The 13,513-nt window shown below is 49.3% G+C and overlaps 8 protein-coding genes across 8 annotated transcripts; 2 read left to right on the top strand and 6 right to left on the bottom strand.

Annotated features, from left to right (window-relative positions):
• Nucleotides 1-210: 210 nt before the first annotated feature.
• Nucleotides 211-1,541, bottom strand: APUU_40019S (Zn(II)2Cys6 transcription factor; the record flags this gene model as incomplete). Its single annotated transcript, XM_041703045.1, has 3 exons — nucleotides 211-625; nucleotides 683-1,422; nucleotides 1,473-1,541. The coding sequence occupies 3 exons, from the start codon at nucleotides 1,539-1,541 to the stop codon at nucleotides 211-213; spliced, it is 1,224 nt and encodes a 407-aa protein (XP_041555769.1).
• A 269-nt stretch (nucleotides 1,542-1,810) lies between these two features.
• On the bottom strand, nucleotides 1,811-2,797 carry APUU_40018S (RTA1 domain-containing protein; the record flags this gene model as incomplete). The annotated part of the gene is made up of 3 exons (XM_041703044.1): nucleotides 1,811-2,271; nucleotides 2,332-2,574; nucleotides 2,635-2,797. 3 exons carry the CDS (start codon nucleotides 2,795-2,797, stop codon nucleotides 1,811-1,813), a joined length of 867 nt encoding a protein of 288 aa, XP_041555768.1.
• Nucleotides 2,798-3,196: 399 nt separating this feature from the next.
• Nucleotides 3,197-4,227, top strand: APUU_40017A (RTA1 domain-containing protein; the record flags this gene model as incomplete). Its single annotated transcript, XM_041703043.1, has 4 exons — nucleotides 3,197-3,353; nucleotides 3,409-3,431; nucleotides 3,484-3,712; nucleotides 3,776-4,227. The coding sequence occupies 4 exons, from the start codon at nucleotides 3,197-3,199 to the stop codon at nucleotides 4,225-4,227; spliced, it is 861 nt and encodes a 286-aa protein (XP_041555767.1).
• Nucleotides 4,228-4,302: 75 nt separating this feature from the next.
• On the bottom strand, nucleotides 4,303-5,632 carry APUU_40016S (uncharacterized protein; the record flags this gene model as incomplete). Its single annotated transcript, XM_041703042.1, has 4 exons — nucleotides 4,303-4,870; nucleotides 4,932-5,012; nucleotides 5,054-5,358; nucleotides 5,417-5,632. 4 exons carry the CDS (start codon nucleotides 5,630-5,632, stop codon nucleotides 4,303-4,305), a joined length of 1,170 nt encoding a protein of 389 aa, XP_041555766.1.
• A 266-nt stretch (nucleotides 5,633-5,898) lies between these two features.
• APUU_40015S (uncharacterized protein) lies at nucleotides 5,899-6,837 on the bottom strand (the record flags this gene model as incomplete). Its single annotated transcript, XM_041703039.1, has 1 exon — nucleotides 5,899-6,837. The coding sequence occupies one exon, from the start codon at nucleotides 6,835-6,837 to the stop codon at nucleotides 5,899-5,901; it is 939 nt and encodes a 312-aa protein (XP_041555765.1).
• Nucleotides 6,838-8,005: 1,168 nt separating this feature from the next.
• On the bottom strand, nucleotides 8,006-10,059 carry APUU_40014S (Dyp-type peroxidase; the record flags this gene model as incomplete). Its single annotated transcript, XM_041703038.1, has 8 exons — nucleotides 8,006-8,313; nucleotides 8,366-8,758; nucleotides 8,817-8,956; nucleotides 9,024-9,134; nucleotides 9,192-9,290; nucleotides 9,350-9,657; nucleotides 9,711-9,933; nucleotides 10,025-10,059. The coding sequence occupies 8 exons, from the start codon at nucleotides 10,057-10,059 to the stop codon at nucleotides 8,006-8,008; spliced, it is 1,617 nt and encodes a 538-aa protein (XP_041555764.1).
• Nucleotides 10,060-11,621: 1,562 nt separating this feature from the next.
• On the top strand, nucleotides 11,622-11,891 carry APUU_40013A (uncharacterized protein; the record flags this gene model as incomplete). Its single annotated transcript, XM_041703037.1, has 2 exons — nucleotides 11,622-11,792; nucleotides 11,862-11,891. 2 exons carry the CDS (start codon nucleotides 11,622-11,624, stop codon nucleotides 11,889-11,891), a joined length of 201 nt encoding a protein of 66 aa, XP_041555763.1.
• Nucleotides 11,892-12,771: 880 nt separating this feature from the next.
• Nucleotides 12,772-13,068, bottom strand: APUU_40012S (uncharacterized protein; the record flags this gene model as incomplete). The annotated part of the gene is made up of 1 exon (XM_041703036.1): nucleotides 12,772-13,068. One exon carries the CDS (start codon nucleotides 13,066-13,068, stop codon nucleotides 12,772-12,774), a length of 297 nt encoding a protein of 98 aa, XP_041555762.1.
• Nucleotides 13,069-13,513: the final 445 nt, after the last annotated feature.

The raw sequence follows: 13,513 nt of genomic DNA, 5'->3' as shown, positions 1-13,513 counted from the left end.
AGCCATTAATGCCCCAGCCTTTCTAGGTAGGAATTGCCAATGGCTTGATTAAGCTGGTTGGAGTGCGACGCATTGCTGGAAGTGGTCTGATGTAGCTTAGACCGTACGTTACATGCAGAGACAATGCTCATACGCCGTCCATTGTTATACCGGGTCTAGAAATCGCACGGTAGCTCCATTTACTCCACCCCCTCGGCGACATGGTAATGACTAGAAAACCGGGTCCTGAGAGCTGTACAACCTCGGCCACCTAAGCAGTTCGTCAAACCCATTCGGCAGGACAGCTGAAATCCTCGACAGCCAGGCACTCCCCTGTTGACCGACAAACCAGTAATCGGAGAACGCGTGAAGCTGAGCAGAGTAAGTTGCAAGAAAAATGAGCGCAACAGGCTCCCGTTGCCTGAGTTGATCGAAGAAAGGCTCGTCTACCGAGAGCGGCCAAATATATAGCAGGCCGATCTCAAGGGACGATTCAAAGCAGCGGATAGTCTCAAAGGATGCCTTAAGACGATCAAGAGCTCTAAGGTAGGGCTCCGTTAACGCGGGGTCGGAGATATCAGACTGGATGAGCTGGTGGAGATGGGCGAGATGCTCTTCTAATCCATCAAATCGATATCCGAAGCTCCTGTTTCAGGCTGTGAGTCTGGCCCTTTGCAACGTAACTTGGTTGACGGGGACTCACGTTCCACTTGACAAGTCACCACGAAACTCTGGAAGGAAAAGGGGTTGGAGGGCGCTTGTTTGGATGAGCTCCAGGTATGGAGCAAGGACCAAGGTGCCTCGACACAGACCGAGAAGCTCGATGATCGAGTCGAGTCCATCGCCCAAGTCGGGCTCCGCAGGCTCCGCAGGGGATGCCGAGATATAGACCATGATAAAGCTGCAAAACGCAAACAGCGCGCAGCAATTGTCATCAGTGGGCGAGAGGAGAATCCTGCGAAAGGAACGCAGCCCGAGGGTCATGTGGAATCCAGAGCTGGCGAGATAGTAGCTGTACCTCTCTGGCTTGAGATAGGCTAGGTGAAGGGCAGAGAAGGCCAGGATCCCATGCATGAGAAACTCGTATGAATATGCGATCTTGGGAATAGCCTCCTGCCAGGCTTCCTGGATGCTCGGCCGCCTGGCGATTGTCTTGCAGGTGTAGAGGGTGTAATGATGCATCAATTCAAAATCCTGGCCTGTCCATTCCTGCGGGAAGAATGCTCCTCTCTCAATCCTTTCATTGAAGGACCGGAAGGGGTCCACAGCCTCACCTGCTTGCTGGGCATGGGAATGGGATTCGGAGGCCAGCATGCGAGCCTGGAGATCGAACAGGATGCCTGTTTCATTCGGTCGGTCTGTCGGGGTGAGACTGCCCTGGCTGTCAAAGGTGCACTCCATTCCCCGACGGCTGCAGTTCTTGCATGGATTATCCTCGTCACACTGGATGGAGGTGAGTACACTGGCTGGCATGAGGGAGAAGGTCTGCGCACTTTGATTCTCCTTCGCTTACACTGCTCACATCCCTTGCGGGACTTTTTATGCGACCTGCGCGTGGCCATGCTGGCAAAATAGGACAATCCGGTGGCGGTTGGATAAGGAGAATTGTGGTGCTTAATATAATATACTTAATAGGCAGCCGGGATTTGCTGAGAAGTCAGGACAAATACGTGGCGAATTTAGTGAATTAATTCTGCCTATAAGGGCGTTCTAATTGGCCCACTCCTTAGGGTTGAAGTACCGGCATATCTCCGAATGCTCCACTACGGACCGTTGCCTTGACAGTATATTGACTGCCATCCCGTATACTCCGTAGATACTATGTGCAAGTTCATCCCAGCCCTTCCTCTGAATTGACCTGCTGCATCTCTGCATTCCTGTCCTTCTGCGACCCAACCAGAATCATCGACGGATGGGCAAAATTCATCACCACCATCGTCAGCCACATCAACGCCCCGTCAAAGACATACATAAACACCTCGTGGCTGATCAGATAACCCGCGTTTCCCTGCACATATTCAACAAGGCGGAATATCGAGCGAACCAAGATTAGAGCACTCGCAATGTACAGTCCATACAGCACGGTCTCCCATGTCCGCGCTGTCTTTGAGCGAAGACGAGCCGCAAGCGCACTCGCCTGCTCAGTTGGATTGCTGCGAATACGTCGGTGGAAGATCCCACACGTTACCACGAAGATGCTGAAAAAGGTCAGCTGGACGGCAAGGCCACCAACTGTAATGTCTTCGCCGAGCTCGTAGTTCTCGATTGTCCCGCTGGACATGACGCCGCCGCCTAGGGATCGCACTCAGGTTAGCAGCGTCCCCCGGGTGTAAGGAGTGCTGTTTAACAAACCTGCAGCCTGGCAGAGAAAGGCAACGACATCCCCGACCACGAATATCTTGGTCATCCACCGTACCGAAACCACGCTCAGGTGCTCCGCCCCCAAAAATGTGATCAGGCGGCCGAGCACCATGTAAATCGACGCGGCGTAGAGCGGCGGCGCAAGGAGGATGAGGATTGCCTGAATGCTGTATACCGGGATGGACTCCTTGTCATTGTGTGCGATTATGCGGCAGATGTAGCCGATGATCTGGACTGTGCGAAGCGTTAGTCTTCGGTTGAGGCGTCCATGGAGATTAGCCCTTGTCGACGTACAGATTCCGCCCACAGCAAACGCTGTGAAGTACCATGCTCGTGCCTTTCCTATCTGATAGGCATGGTATAGTGTTGTGATGGAAAACAAGGCCACGAAGAGCCCTGCTGCGGCCTGCGATGGGGTGTATCTGTACAGTTGGAAGTCGATGTTTGCATCCGCCATTCTGCGTGATTTATGGTGCAAAGCGATTGTCTAGTTTAAACTGATTAGACCTTGGGGAGGGTCACTTTAAGGACAGAGAACCCTCTTTATGTTGAATTTTGTCGCCGTCTACCAGGGACTGCGGTCTCCATATTTCCCGATTTGGGTGAAACGAACACGAGCGCGGATACGACTACGAGTACGCTGCAAGAACCACAACTATATACTATTTCTGGGTCTCGAATCTGCCCCTGGCCAGGCACCCGCTCTGTGGCGTACGTTGGTGCTTATTGTAGTCTCTCATGGACGGGTTTGTGCGTATAAATATCAAAAGTCAAGCCTCGAGAAAAGTAGATTTGCTGTAACGCTTTCTTGTATTGTCTTGTATACACTGCTTCTCGACTTAACCTCCCGTACAACATGTCAGCCGAGGACTTTCAACTCTACCGCTATGACCCCTCGGTCGGTGCAGCTGTTTTCTTTGTTATTTTCTTCGTCCTCGCATCCGGCCTGCATACATACCAGATGATCCCGACCAAGACCTGGTTCTTCATCCCTTTCGTCGTCGGTGGCTACAGTAAGTTCACCCGCACAGCAGCTATCCCATACATCAAAGCTAATTATCATGCCAGTGGAATGGGTTGGATATATCGGAGTACGTTCATCGCGCCCCTGTAACGGATAACAACTGACAGCACAACCTGCAGCGAGCGATGTCTGGAACCGAACAGCGTCCCCTGTTCAGTCTCGGTCCTTATATCCTCCAAACCCTCCTTCTCCTTATCGCTCCGACCCTCTACGCAGCAAGCATCTACATGGCCCTTGGGAGAATAGTCCTCGCCACCGACGGCGAGGCACACTGTTGGATCCGGCGGAAGTGGTTGACCAAGACCTTCCTACTAGGTGATATAATTTCATTCATCATGCAAGGAGCTGGTATGTTCAAGCTACATAGATTCGGGGAAATTCGCCTTCAGCTAATTTCTTTGCTATCAACAGGTGGCGGCATAATGACCTCCGGCACCCTCTCGGCCGTTACAACAGGCGAGAACATCATCATCGTCGGCCTCGTCGTGCAGCTCATCTTCTTCTCCGTCTTCATGTACACCAGCGTACGATTCCACCTCGCTATGAGGAAGGATCTCTCCCGCAAGGTTCTGCATACTCAGCCGCCGTGGGAGAGACACATCCATGCGCTATATGCGGCCAGCCTTCTCATCTTTGTCCGCTGCGCGTTCCGCCTGATAGAATATGCGCAGGGAAATGATGGGTATCTGGTGTCGCATGAGGTTTATCTGTATATCTTTGATGCACTGCTTATGGCGCTGACAATGACCGTGTTTGCGTGGGTGCATCCGAGTGAAATCAATGCGATTATTAACCCTGGGAATAAAGTCGTTCGGGGGGTTATACGGATTGTTCCTGCCGCGGGGGAGAGGCTACGTTATTGAGCTGGGTGCTGGCTGGGCGGAGGATGTTAGTTATTAAAAGATAGACATGGTACTTGGTTTATACTATCATGAAGCTTAAAGCAGCTTGAAATTACCCCTGCATAGTCCCTTTGAGGTGAAAATTCCATTCGGGTCAACCGCTCTCTGGATAGCAGTCAGCTTGCGCAAATTGGCCTCTCCATAGCCAGCAAACGGATCCTGTGCTTTACTGGCATAGTTGATGTAAAGCCATGGATGAGTCTTGCCCGCATCGTTAGTAGCAGCAAGTGACCTCTGTAGCCACCTATTTGCGAGTGCATTAATAGCGTCATCATCCTTCTCATCATCCCATCTCGTGTTAAACAGTACAACTGGCAGAGTAAGAGACTGGACTTTACAAAACTTCATAGACTTTGCTGACGTCCAAATTGCATGGGAAGTTGTCTGTGACATACCAGTAAGAGGGCCTTCGGCCTGTATTCCCGCAGCACTTCCTCCTCGTTCATGATTTGCCCGGACGGCTGCTTCGTAAAGAGGCTGGATAGCAAGGCTGGGAGAGAACCCTGATATTGATTTGATCGGTTGTAGTTCTTCGATCAAGATGTCCTGTAACTTTCTGTCGAGGCCGACAGATGGTTGGTATGTCACCGTCGCATACAGATTCCTGTTTCAAGTCAGTCACCTATCATTCCGAGCCCGACAGAGGTATGTTGATTGAAACTGACCGACCACCACCAGGGGAGATGCCATCCGTACCAAAATTGCTTAGCCAATCTATGCGGAGAGTGTCTGACTCGGATGGCAGGCTGTTGAGCTGTCGAAACGGGGGGGATCCAAGGTTGGATACGCATATTCCTGGCTCACTGCAATACTAAAGTCATCCAGGCTTTGGTCATATGCGAAAGTGTAGTAGAACGCCATAGTGGTATCATTCTTCCACACCGTGGTCAAGTCATAGGCTTGTTGTAAAACAGCATCCCGGGTCTGCGATGAAAACGCCCAGCTACCGCCGTATACTTGGCCTTGCGGGACTGCCCTCATCGTAAAGTGTGTGACGATTCCGAAGTTATTCATGCCACCCCTGAATACGAAATATAGATCCGAATGGGTTTGCTGATTGACCCTTGCGATCGTTGCATTGGGAAGAACAAGCTGAACATCAACTCATTAGCAAATCCCAGCCCTAACTTGGAATTGGCATCAAACAAACCTCATATTCGAAAATATTATCCATGGCAAGGCCATACGCAGGTGACAAACTTGAAAAGCCGCCCCCAATTGCATACCCCCCAAGGCCAACACCGGCGACCCGGCCCCCAAGGGTTGTCAGGTTGTATTTTTCGAGTCCGGAATAGAGGCTATACAAGACGTGGCCACTGCCTAGTTTTACCCGGGACCGGTCAGCAGCTACCTGAATAGATCTCATCTTTTCCAGGTCGATGGTAACCCCGCCGGCTGAGATGGAATCGTCTGGGCTTCTAACGTTCTTATTTATGTCCACTAACTCTTCGCATCCGCAGACCTTCTGCAGCCTGCTTACAGTGGAGAACAGCGCTGATGAGGGTCCACCTTACGCCTGCCCAGGTGCGACTTCATCCTAGGCGAGGACTGCATAGTATGAAACCCCCAAATTAGGGCCAGCTAGTCTTTAATTACATACATATGCGATGTGCTAGAGCACCAGTCTCCGCTTCAAGCATCCAGAGCAATTGCCACAATCTTACCCCTGCCAGTGTAGCCGGACAAGTCTGTGGTATTTCCACCAGTCGTGACATATAAAGTATTGGCTTTCTCGTTCCTTCCAAGTGCAGCCGAAGTTGCTGTCTGAACAGCAGATGAGTTAGCTCCCCCAGCGATGATCTCTTGCGTGCCGTCAAGAAGCGCCCTTGCAACAACATTATCGTCAAGGCCAGCAAGGTACGCGACTGCGTCCGGGCCAATTGTAAAATCATCAGTTCTGACCCCTTTGCTGATGATCTCATAAGGGCCCACTGCGTGACCAGTAAGCCTGTCAACGCGCACGCGGCAGTATAGTCGCAGAGGAGTATTGACATAGTAGATGTAATTATGCAACATTCTCACGCCGTTTATTCCCAGCAAAGTCCCGACGTCGGTATTTGCTGCCATCGTGTCGTCCTTGAGCATGACTGAATAGTTGCCCGTATTGGCATCGACACACCACACAAGTCCGAGTTGAGAGTCGGCGATGGCAAGCAGGCCGGCTTCTCGGTTCAAAACCGTCATGCCGTTCAAACTTCCATGCGGAATTCTGCTGATCAAGGTCGGCGGCTCTTTATCCTTGCTGTGTGTCAGATCAACTTTCCAAACATGATTCGAGGCTACGACGGCGTAGACATCTGGGTTGAGCTCTGCGATCCCGGTGGCCATCTCAGCGTTGCTGAACTGATGTATGAAACGTGCGCGAGATGCCTTATGCGGCACAGAAGGGTCGATTTCCCAGAGCTCGGGGGTGTTGACCAGAGTAACCAGCAAGTTGCCATTGGGTCGAACGGCAATATTCTCAACCCATGTGGCGTTGGGAAACTGGTATACTTCGTGCAGAGACGGGGCGTGGACACCAAGGACGCCGGTGGTGAGAACAGTGAGAAGCAGAAGAACAAAAGCGAACATATTGCTAGGCATGTTAATACTTTGGCAGTCGCACGTCCGGCAGTAGTTGGTTGCCCAATGCCCAGTTGTGCAGCATTCTTATAATGTTCCGCCTAAAGTCAACTGGTGGAGCAAGCTTGGCATATATGTAAGTTGCTGACACGGTGTCGAAGGCAGATTGGTCCGCTGGCAGGCAGCTCTTGTTAATTCCGACTGGGTCTCTGCAAGCTGCTTAGGTGGGCACAATTAGTTAACTCAGGCATTTGCCTACGGACAGCACATAGTAAAGAACAAACTAGTCAACTTTAGCGCCTTCATTGTCACCGCGGACATTGCTGCCTTTCGAAGCGGCGAGCCGTGCTTCGCTACCGCTGTTAGGAATGTAAGCAACGTGCAACAGCGTAGGTCGGACTGAATCACTTCTCCACTGGTTAGGTATCTGATCACCATTGCTCCAAAAACAATAGCAAGATTCATCTGCAAAGCTGACTTCACCCACACAACAACTGCCGGGAACAGGTCCCTGGCTCAATAGAGCAACTTGGCAAGGTTCAACATCTCTATTACAATCTACGAGACTGTATTCTCAAGCGGAACTAGCTGAGGCAACACCGGTAACATGCCTTGGCGCGACGACGCCAGCCTTGGTCCAGTCGCGAGGCTAGATTGTACCGTGAGTCGCCTCCTTGATGCTGACATCAATGCATCCCATAACTTACCAACCTTTGAAACTATAGAAGCATGGACATGCTACCTGCGAGAGCTTCAATCTTCAAACATTCTAATTCTTCTTGGTGCAGACGTGATTCGCAAACAGAACCAATATAAAGGTCGTGGGAGACGACGTCGAGTCGAGTGCCGCCAAAACAATAAATGCGCTTTCCTTGCATGAAGCCGAGACAAAACAGTCCCAAAGTATTACCAGCAAGGGGAGCCAGCCCCAGCGGGCCCCGACTAGAGTACCGCTTCATTTGTATCGCCGCAGCACGCGAGCCGACAAAAGTAAACAAGCCCGAGCAAAAGCTCTACAGGGAAACATGGGCAATATCGGCCGCATTATGTCTGGGTCTCTTCTGTTTTGGGTGCGGCGCGTTTACGAAATTTCGCGATTTAAAACTGATCGTCTGGAAGATATATGTATAAAAATAAAATCGAGAGACATCACACCGAAAGGAATTTCATGATCATTTCAAACGGATGGCAAGTAATTTTTCAAAGCGGAAATGGAGGGGGAAAAGAAGTATTCTCCGCCGTGGGGAATGCATAACCGGGCCAGATCGATTTTTTTATCATAGACCTGGGGACCAACTTCCCCATAGACCGTTTCAGGGAAGTGAAGTTGAGGAGCAGAGTCTCGATACTTGGCATGGATCCGACCATCTGTGTTCTCCCTGATATGCTTCGGGTGAACTTGACCGATAATAGGGTCAATCCCCTGGCTGTTACCGCCACTGTGCTTTGCCATGTCGGTTGGGCCATCGGGAGCATTGGCCCATCCTGCTACGCGTTAGAGGAACATCACTGCACAAGATTGAAGCGGTGCACATACGCTTTTGCTGGGTACGGAACCCGTCGTCAATGCTGCTCTGGTAGCTGACAAACAGAAGGCCACGTTCTTGCTCTGTTACCCCATTGCTTCTTTCCTCGTCCCCGCACCAAGGTCCATAAGGAATTCCCCGGCGCATCATTAAATGTTTGGTGTAATTGGGATGGTCATCCCGAGGGCCAGTCTTGCGCATGTGAGAGGCATATGGGCACCTGGTCTGGTCAGCAGGGTTGTAGTTGAACGCATCCGTGTTGTTCTTTTGTTTAATCGTCTTCAACCGGTCTAGTCCATCCTGTCCAAGCGACTTTTTGACTGCTATTCTGTTCTTTTCCTCATCCTCGTCTAGTGACAGGCCGGAATTTGGATCCTCTTTGGGGTGAAGCTCCATTGGAGCACCTAGTGTGCCGTGTTTGATCAGCTTCTTAAGCGCTGACGTTCTTATCAAAATACTAACCTTCAGGCCACCGTCCTACCAATCGCGAGGAGAACATGCCCATCTCGGTCATTGACTGTCCACTCCATTCAACTGGTTTTCCTGCTTTTTGCGCCTCCTTTGTCTCCTTAGCGCCAGTTGGACAGTTCATAGCACACCAACTAAATGTCAAAGGACGACTTGTTAATATGGAGCAAGCAGGTAGTGAACTTGAATAGGAACACTTACTGATAGAACTCGGGAACTAGCTGCTCGTAAATCCGGAAGACCATAAAGCTGCCATCCTTGGCCCATTCGGGATGTTTGTTCCCATCACGTTCGTTTCCGACAATGATAATTCTGAGCAAGGTTTGTCAGTTTAACAGAATGCAATAAAGCCAGGCGAAATTGACATACCCAGGATCTATCGGTGACATTCCAGGGGCATTGGCCTTCACCGAAACATCGTCAAGTCCTTTGACCATAGGCTGGCTAATACCGTCTACCCATCCAAAACTGGCACCGCAGATATTAGCACCTATGCCTATATGTAGAAATGCTTTAGCAATACTCACTGTTCAAGATGGTTCTTGTAGACTGTGCCGGTCTTAGTATAGACCTTCTCAATACTTTGCTTGTCATTTCCAACGTTGAAAACCCAATCAACTGTATCGCGGATCATGCCATCGATACTTTCGAGGCTATCACCCGCCACAACAAGAACACCGTCGATACCACCACCGCTTGGCTTAAATTCAGGGACCCAGTCGTCCTGGGGATCAAGGCCTTGATGGTCTTCGGCTGTCTCGCCCTGCGACGGAGCAGTCATGTCTTTGAACTGACCGCCGTTGAAAACTTCATCGTTGAAACGTTCGGCTCCCAGCTACTTGATATTAGCAGGCACCTCTCTTATACAACCAGGTTTCCACTACTCACCTTGGCCAGGCCAGTAGCAGAGAAGGCAAGATTAATCGAGACTAGACGAATGAGGTCCTTGAGGGTACCCTCAGCCTTCCATTTGTAGATGTCACTGCGGCTCTTGAGAGCTGAATGTGATGTAGTTAGGAAGTTCGCTATTGTTGGCAGGCTGCTCTTGAACTCTTGCACTTTGGTGATTCGAAAAAACACAAATCTTTCGGCCTTCTTGGGCAGACGAGGCCTAACGTTGTTAGCTCTGATAAAGGTGAATCCAGAGTCCGCCAATGGGCAAATGTAAATAGTTGGGATGAAAGAGAAGGAAGTTGACATACCAAATATCTCCCTGTATGTTTTTCTGGTCCACCATTTTGTCCGGTCGGTTGTAAGATACTTCTGCGAACTTGTTCTTTCCCTTCCGACAAAACCCTTTGGTATGAATATATCAAAGCGAAGAACCAGGCAGTTCTTATAGAGAATATATGTGATATTCTCACAACATATTATGCTAAGAAAAGCGTGTAAAAGAAAGCGGGGTTTATGTTATAGGTCATATGCAAAGTGATCTGCATCATGAAATCTCAGTCAAACAGGGCTCGACGATTTGCAACCTTCAATAGCGGTGTAGGGAAGCTGAAAAACTGGCCCACCTTCATTGGACATCAAATACGTACATGCATCCTGTATGGCTTCAGAGCACTAATTGAATGGCAGGAAGGGGGTGCCCCTCCTGTCTGGATCGGAGCGCTTGGGACCCACAGTCTGGAGGAAAGGGCGAGCTGAAGACCAAGAATGTGCCTGTGAAGCGGGACGTGTTGCTGCTGATGACGAGGAATATGCATACATATCTCCTCACGAGACGATTGACCACTCAAACAAAAGCAATGTGCATCCGGTGGCTGGCTAGCTATCTCCAAAATCTGCTTGCGCAGCTCATTGATTGCATCATATCACAGATCGTGATGACAAGTTGCATGAGCGGTTTGTTACGATCGTCGGGCACGATGATGGTTCGTACTGGCTCTCTAGATTGGCTCCAGTGATCTTCCTAAATATTTACTTGGTATATCCTTGTACACTGGACACAACATGAAACTATTGCTCCTATTACTTGCTTAGCAAAATAGTAATAAATCTATGCTGGACGAAACTAATCTACATGGCTATTTCAAAACCTCAGTATATCCAGGTTGATTATGGCCATTCACCGCAGGAGACGAAGTGCATATTGAGTCGGGTTGGGAATCAAGATGTGTAATTCTTCTGATTCCCCTGACTAAATCAAGGGGCTGTGGGTTGTCCTACGTCAGACACTGGCTGCATGCCGAGCTTTTCCTTCGAACGTGCATATAAAGTGGGTTGCCAGCCAGCCACTGGCAAAGCGTGCAGGAAAAAGAGAATGAGCTCGTGAGACAGGGCCTGCTTGCCTGAATAACCTTCAGAGAATACATCTTATTACCTTGGGGCAGTATCGGTATGGGTTGGTCCTGTATGATTGGATTCTCAAAATGAGGGTTTGAATAGGAACACACTGATCTACATGATCCCTCGCCAGTATTTATGCTCATGTAGGCTTCATCAGATCTTGAAAATTAGGTTTAGACTTGAAATCCGCCTGTATTCGTACCCCGCAGTACTGGAAAAGATAGGATTGCCGCGGAAATAGATGAACGCCGTGCATATGTAGACACATTCTTCGGGCCTCCAGCTGAGCTGGAGCTATTAGGTAAATATTGTATCTCTTGTACAACATTCCTAATCAAGGCTAGTGTTTCCTATCCCTGTTTCTAGAACAGAGTCCATGAAATTGAATGCTTTAGCGAGAGGCTTGAATGATATAAATACCGTGTTTGAAATGTTCTTGCGGTCGATATTCCATGATCATTGATTACAACCCATTTCTACAACCCCCCAAAACTTTGAGCAACCAAGATGCACCTCAATTCCATCCTTTTCGCCACTATGGCCATGGTCCTTTCCACTGTCCTTGCCGACGCGAGTCAGTATTCGCTGAAAAACAATGCCGACTGCCTTAATATCTGCCTGGATGATCCCAACGGCCTCCCGTGTCCTCCTAACACCCGCTCAACCCAGCTTCCTAATGTATGTACCGACCACAAAGACCTTTTCTGGCATAACAAGCAACTGATAATTAAATCTCCTGCGCTATAGGGCTGCTGGACCTGTTGCCGCAGCGCTTAAACAGGTATTACCGCATTATCAAGAATCCCCCGGAATATTCATCGGGCGCAGGCCAATGGGGCAGCTCTAGCAAGCTATCGGCCTCTTGTCCTCTGCTATTGATTTTGTTGATGTATTCCTTGATTATCGGTCATGCATGGTTGTCAAGTATCTTTAGCTGTGCAGCTATTACTCAGAGATCATGGGTCTATCTTAGGCTAAATAGCTCTTGTCAAGGTCCATACTTTCCGCCGGAATAAGTCTTGCTATCAACATCAAGCCTGTCTACTCCATAACTAGTAAGGTATTAGTAAATCTAGTTCTGCTTCTTTACGGGAAGGAATTCGTCGAACCCAGGTCTGTTGATCATACTGAGCACGGGACAGGAGTTTGCTCTCTCACACTGGGCGTGTAGCAAAGTGCTGTCCGACCCTCATCTACATCAATTCTGCTGCTCTTTAGCAAGGTCGTAAGAACATTATCACTCGGATAATACTGTGGAGTTATAGAAGAAGTAAAGATCTAAACAAGCCTATACTATAATATTAGTTCAAATAAAAACAATAAAAATACTCTTGATGACATCTATATAAATCTAGTGATAAAATAATATAATTTAGAATCTTATATTATTTAGATATTCGGGATATTATAGGATTTATTATTTAAGATTAAACCAGGTCCTTCAGCTTTTCACTGTTTCAACCATCCTCTTCACCCTCCTCGCAATCCAACAAGCAATGTGCTTCTTAAGTAGTAATAGTTTATATCTCGTTTTTCTCTCCGGACTCCGATGCGGGAGATGCCAGTGATCCATCACTACGTGTTCCTGGTACTCGGGGTCAGTTCCAAGCACGACAGGGACGTTGATACTAGGAATAATAATAATATATACAATAAGTCAAGGACTGGGCAGAAGCATACAATACTGTAGCGCACGACGCCATACTTCATCATCAACCCGCAGACAAGTTGCGAGTGCTGAGGAAGCAGACGACAAGCGAGCATATCGAATCTGCTCACAGTAGTTCCCAGGTTCTCCGGGGTCCATCCGTCGAAGGTCCGTTGGAAGCTCTGTAATCGACGAGCTAATGGTCAGGATAGTTCTCGCTCCCTCACGCGATGAAAATGCAGCCGTAGAGTGTGCGATTTCCTCCCAGCCGCCCTGCATCAGATTCGCGAAATCCGCGTTGAGCATGTCGGCCAGATACCAGCGACCGCCACGAGTCAGAAGAGAAATAGCGTCTCAACTTATTCTCACCACCTTTACCGGGTGGCTTGCCTTCGCGTCTTAAGCAGCCGTATGCGCACTTATATCCGATTCCGTTCTGGACACAGCAGGCGCAATAGGGCTACTGCTTCGAGCATTTGACATTGGACGCTGCGCAAGGGTCACAGGAGGTGCGATATTTGGCTCGAGGTTTAGCCACACCACCGCCCAGAGTGGGATTGCGGTGGTCTGATGGGGAATCCATGGTGCACGAGGGAAGAAGCATCAGGCATCCAAAATGTTCCTCTCTTTGTTGTCGCTCTGTTTAAGCGCAGGCAGACTCCTGTGCTGTAACATGCAGGTGGAGATACAGGCTGTCGATATATCAGTAACTACCTTCTCTCTGACATGGCGTACTAACAGCTGCTCCTGT

This window comes from Aspergillus puulaauensis, chromosome 4 (genome assembly GCF_016861865.1).
Source record: "Aspergillus puulaauensis MK2 DNA, chromosome 4, nearly complete sequence".
NCBI lineage: Eukaryota > Fungi > Ascomycota > Eurotiomycetes > Eurotiales > Aspergillaceae > Aspergillus > Aspergillus puulaauensis.
This window is presented reverse-complemented; position numbering and strand designations above follow the sequence as displayed.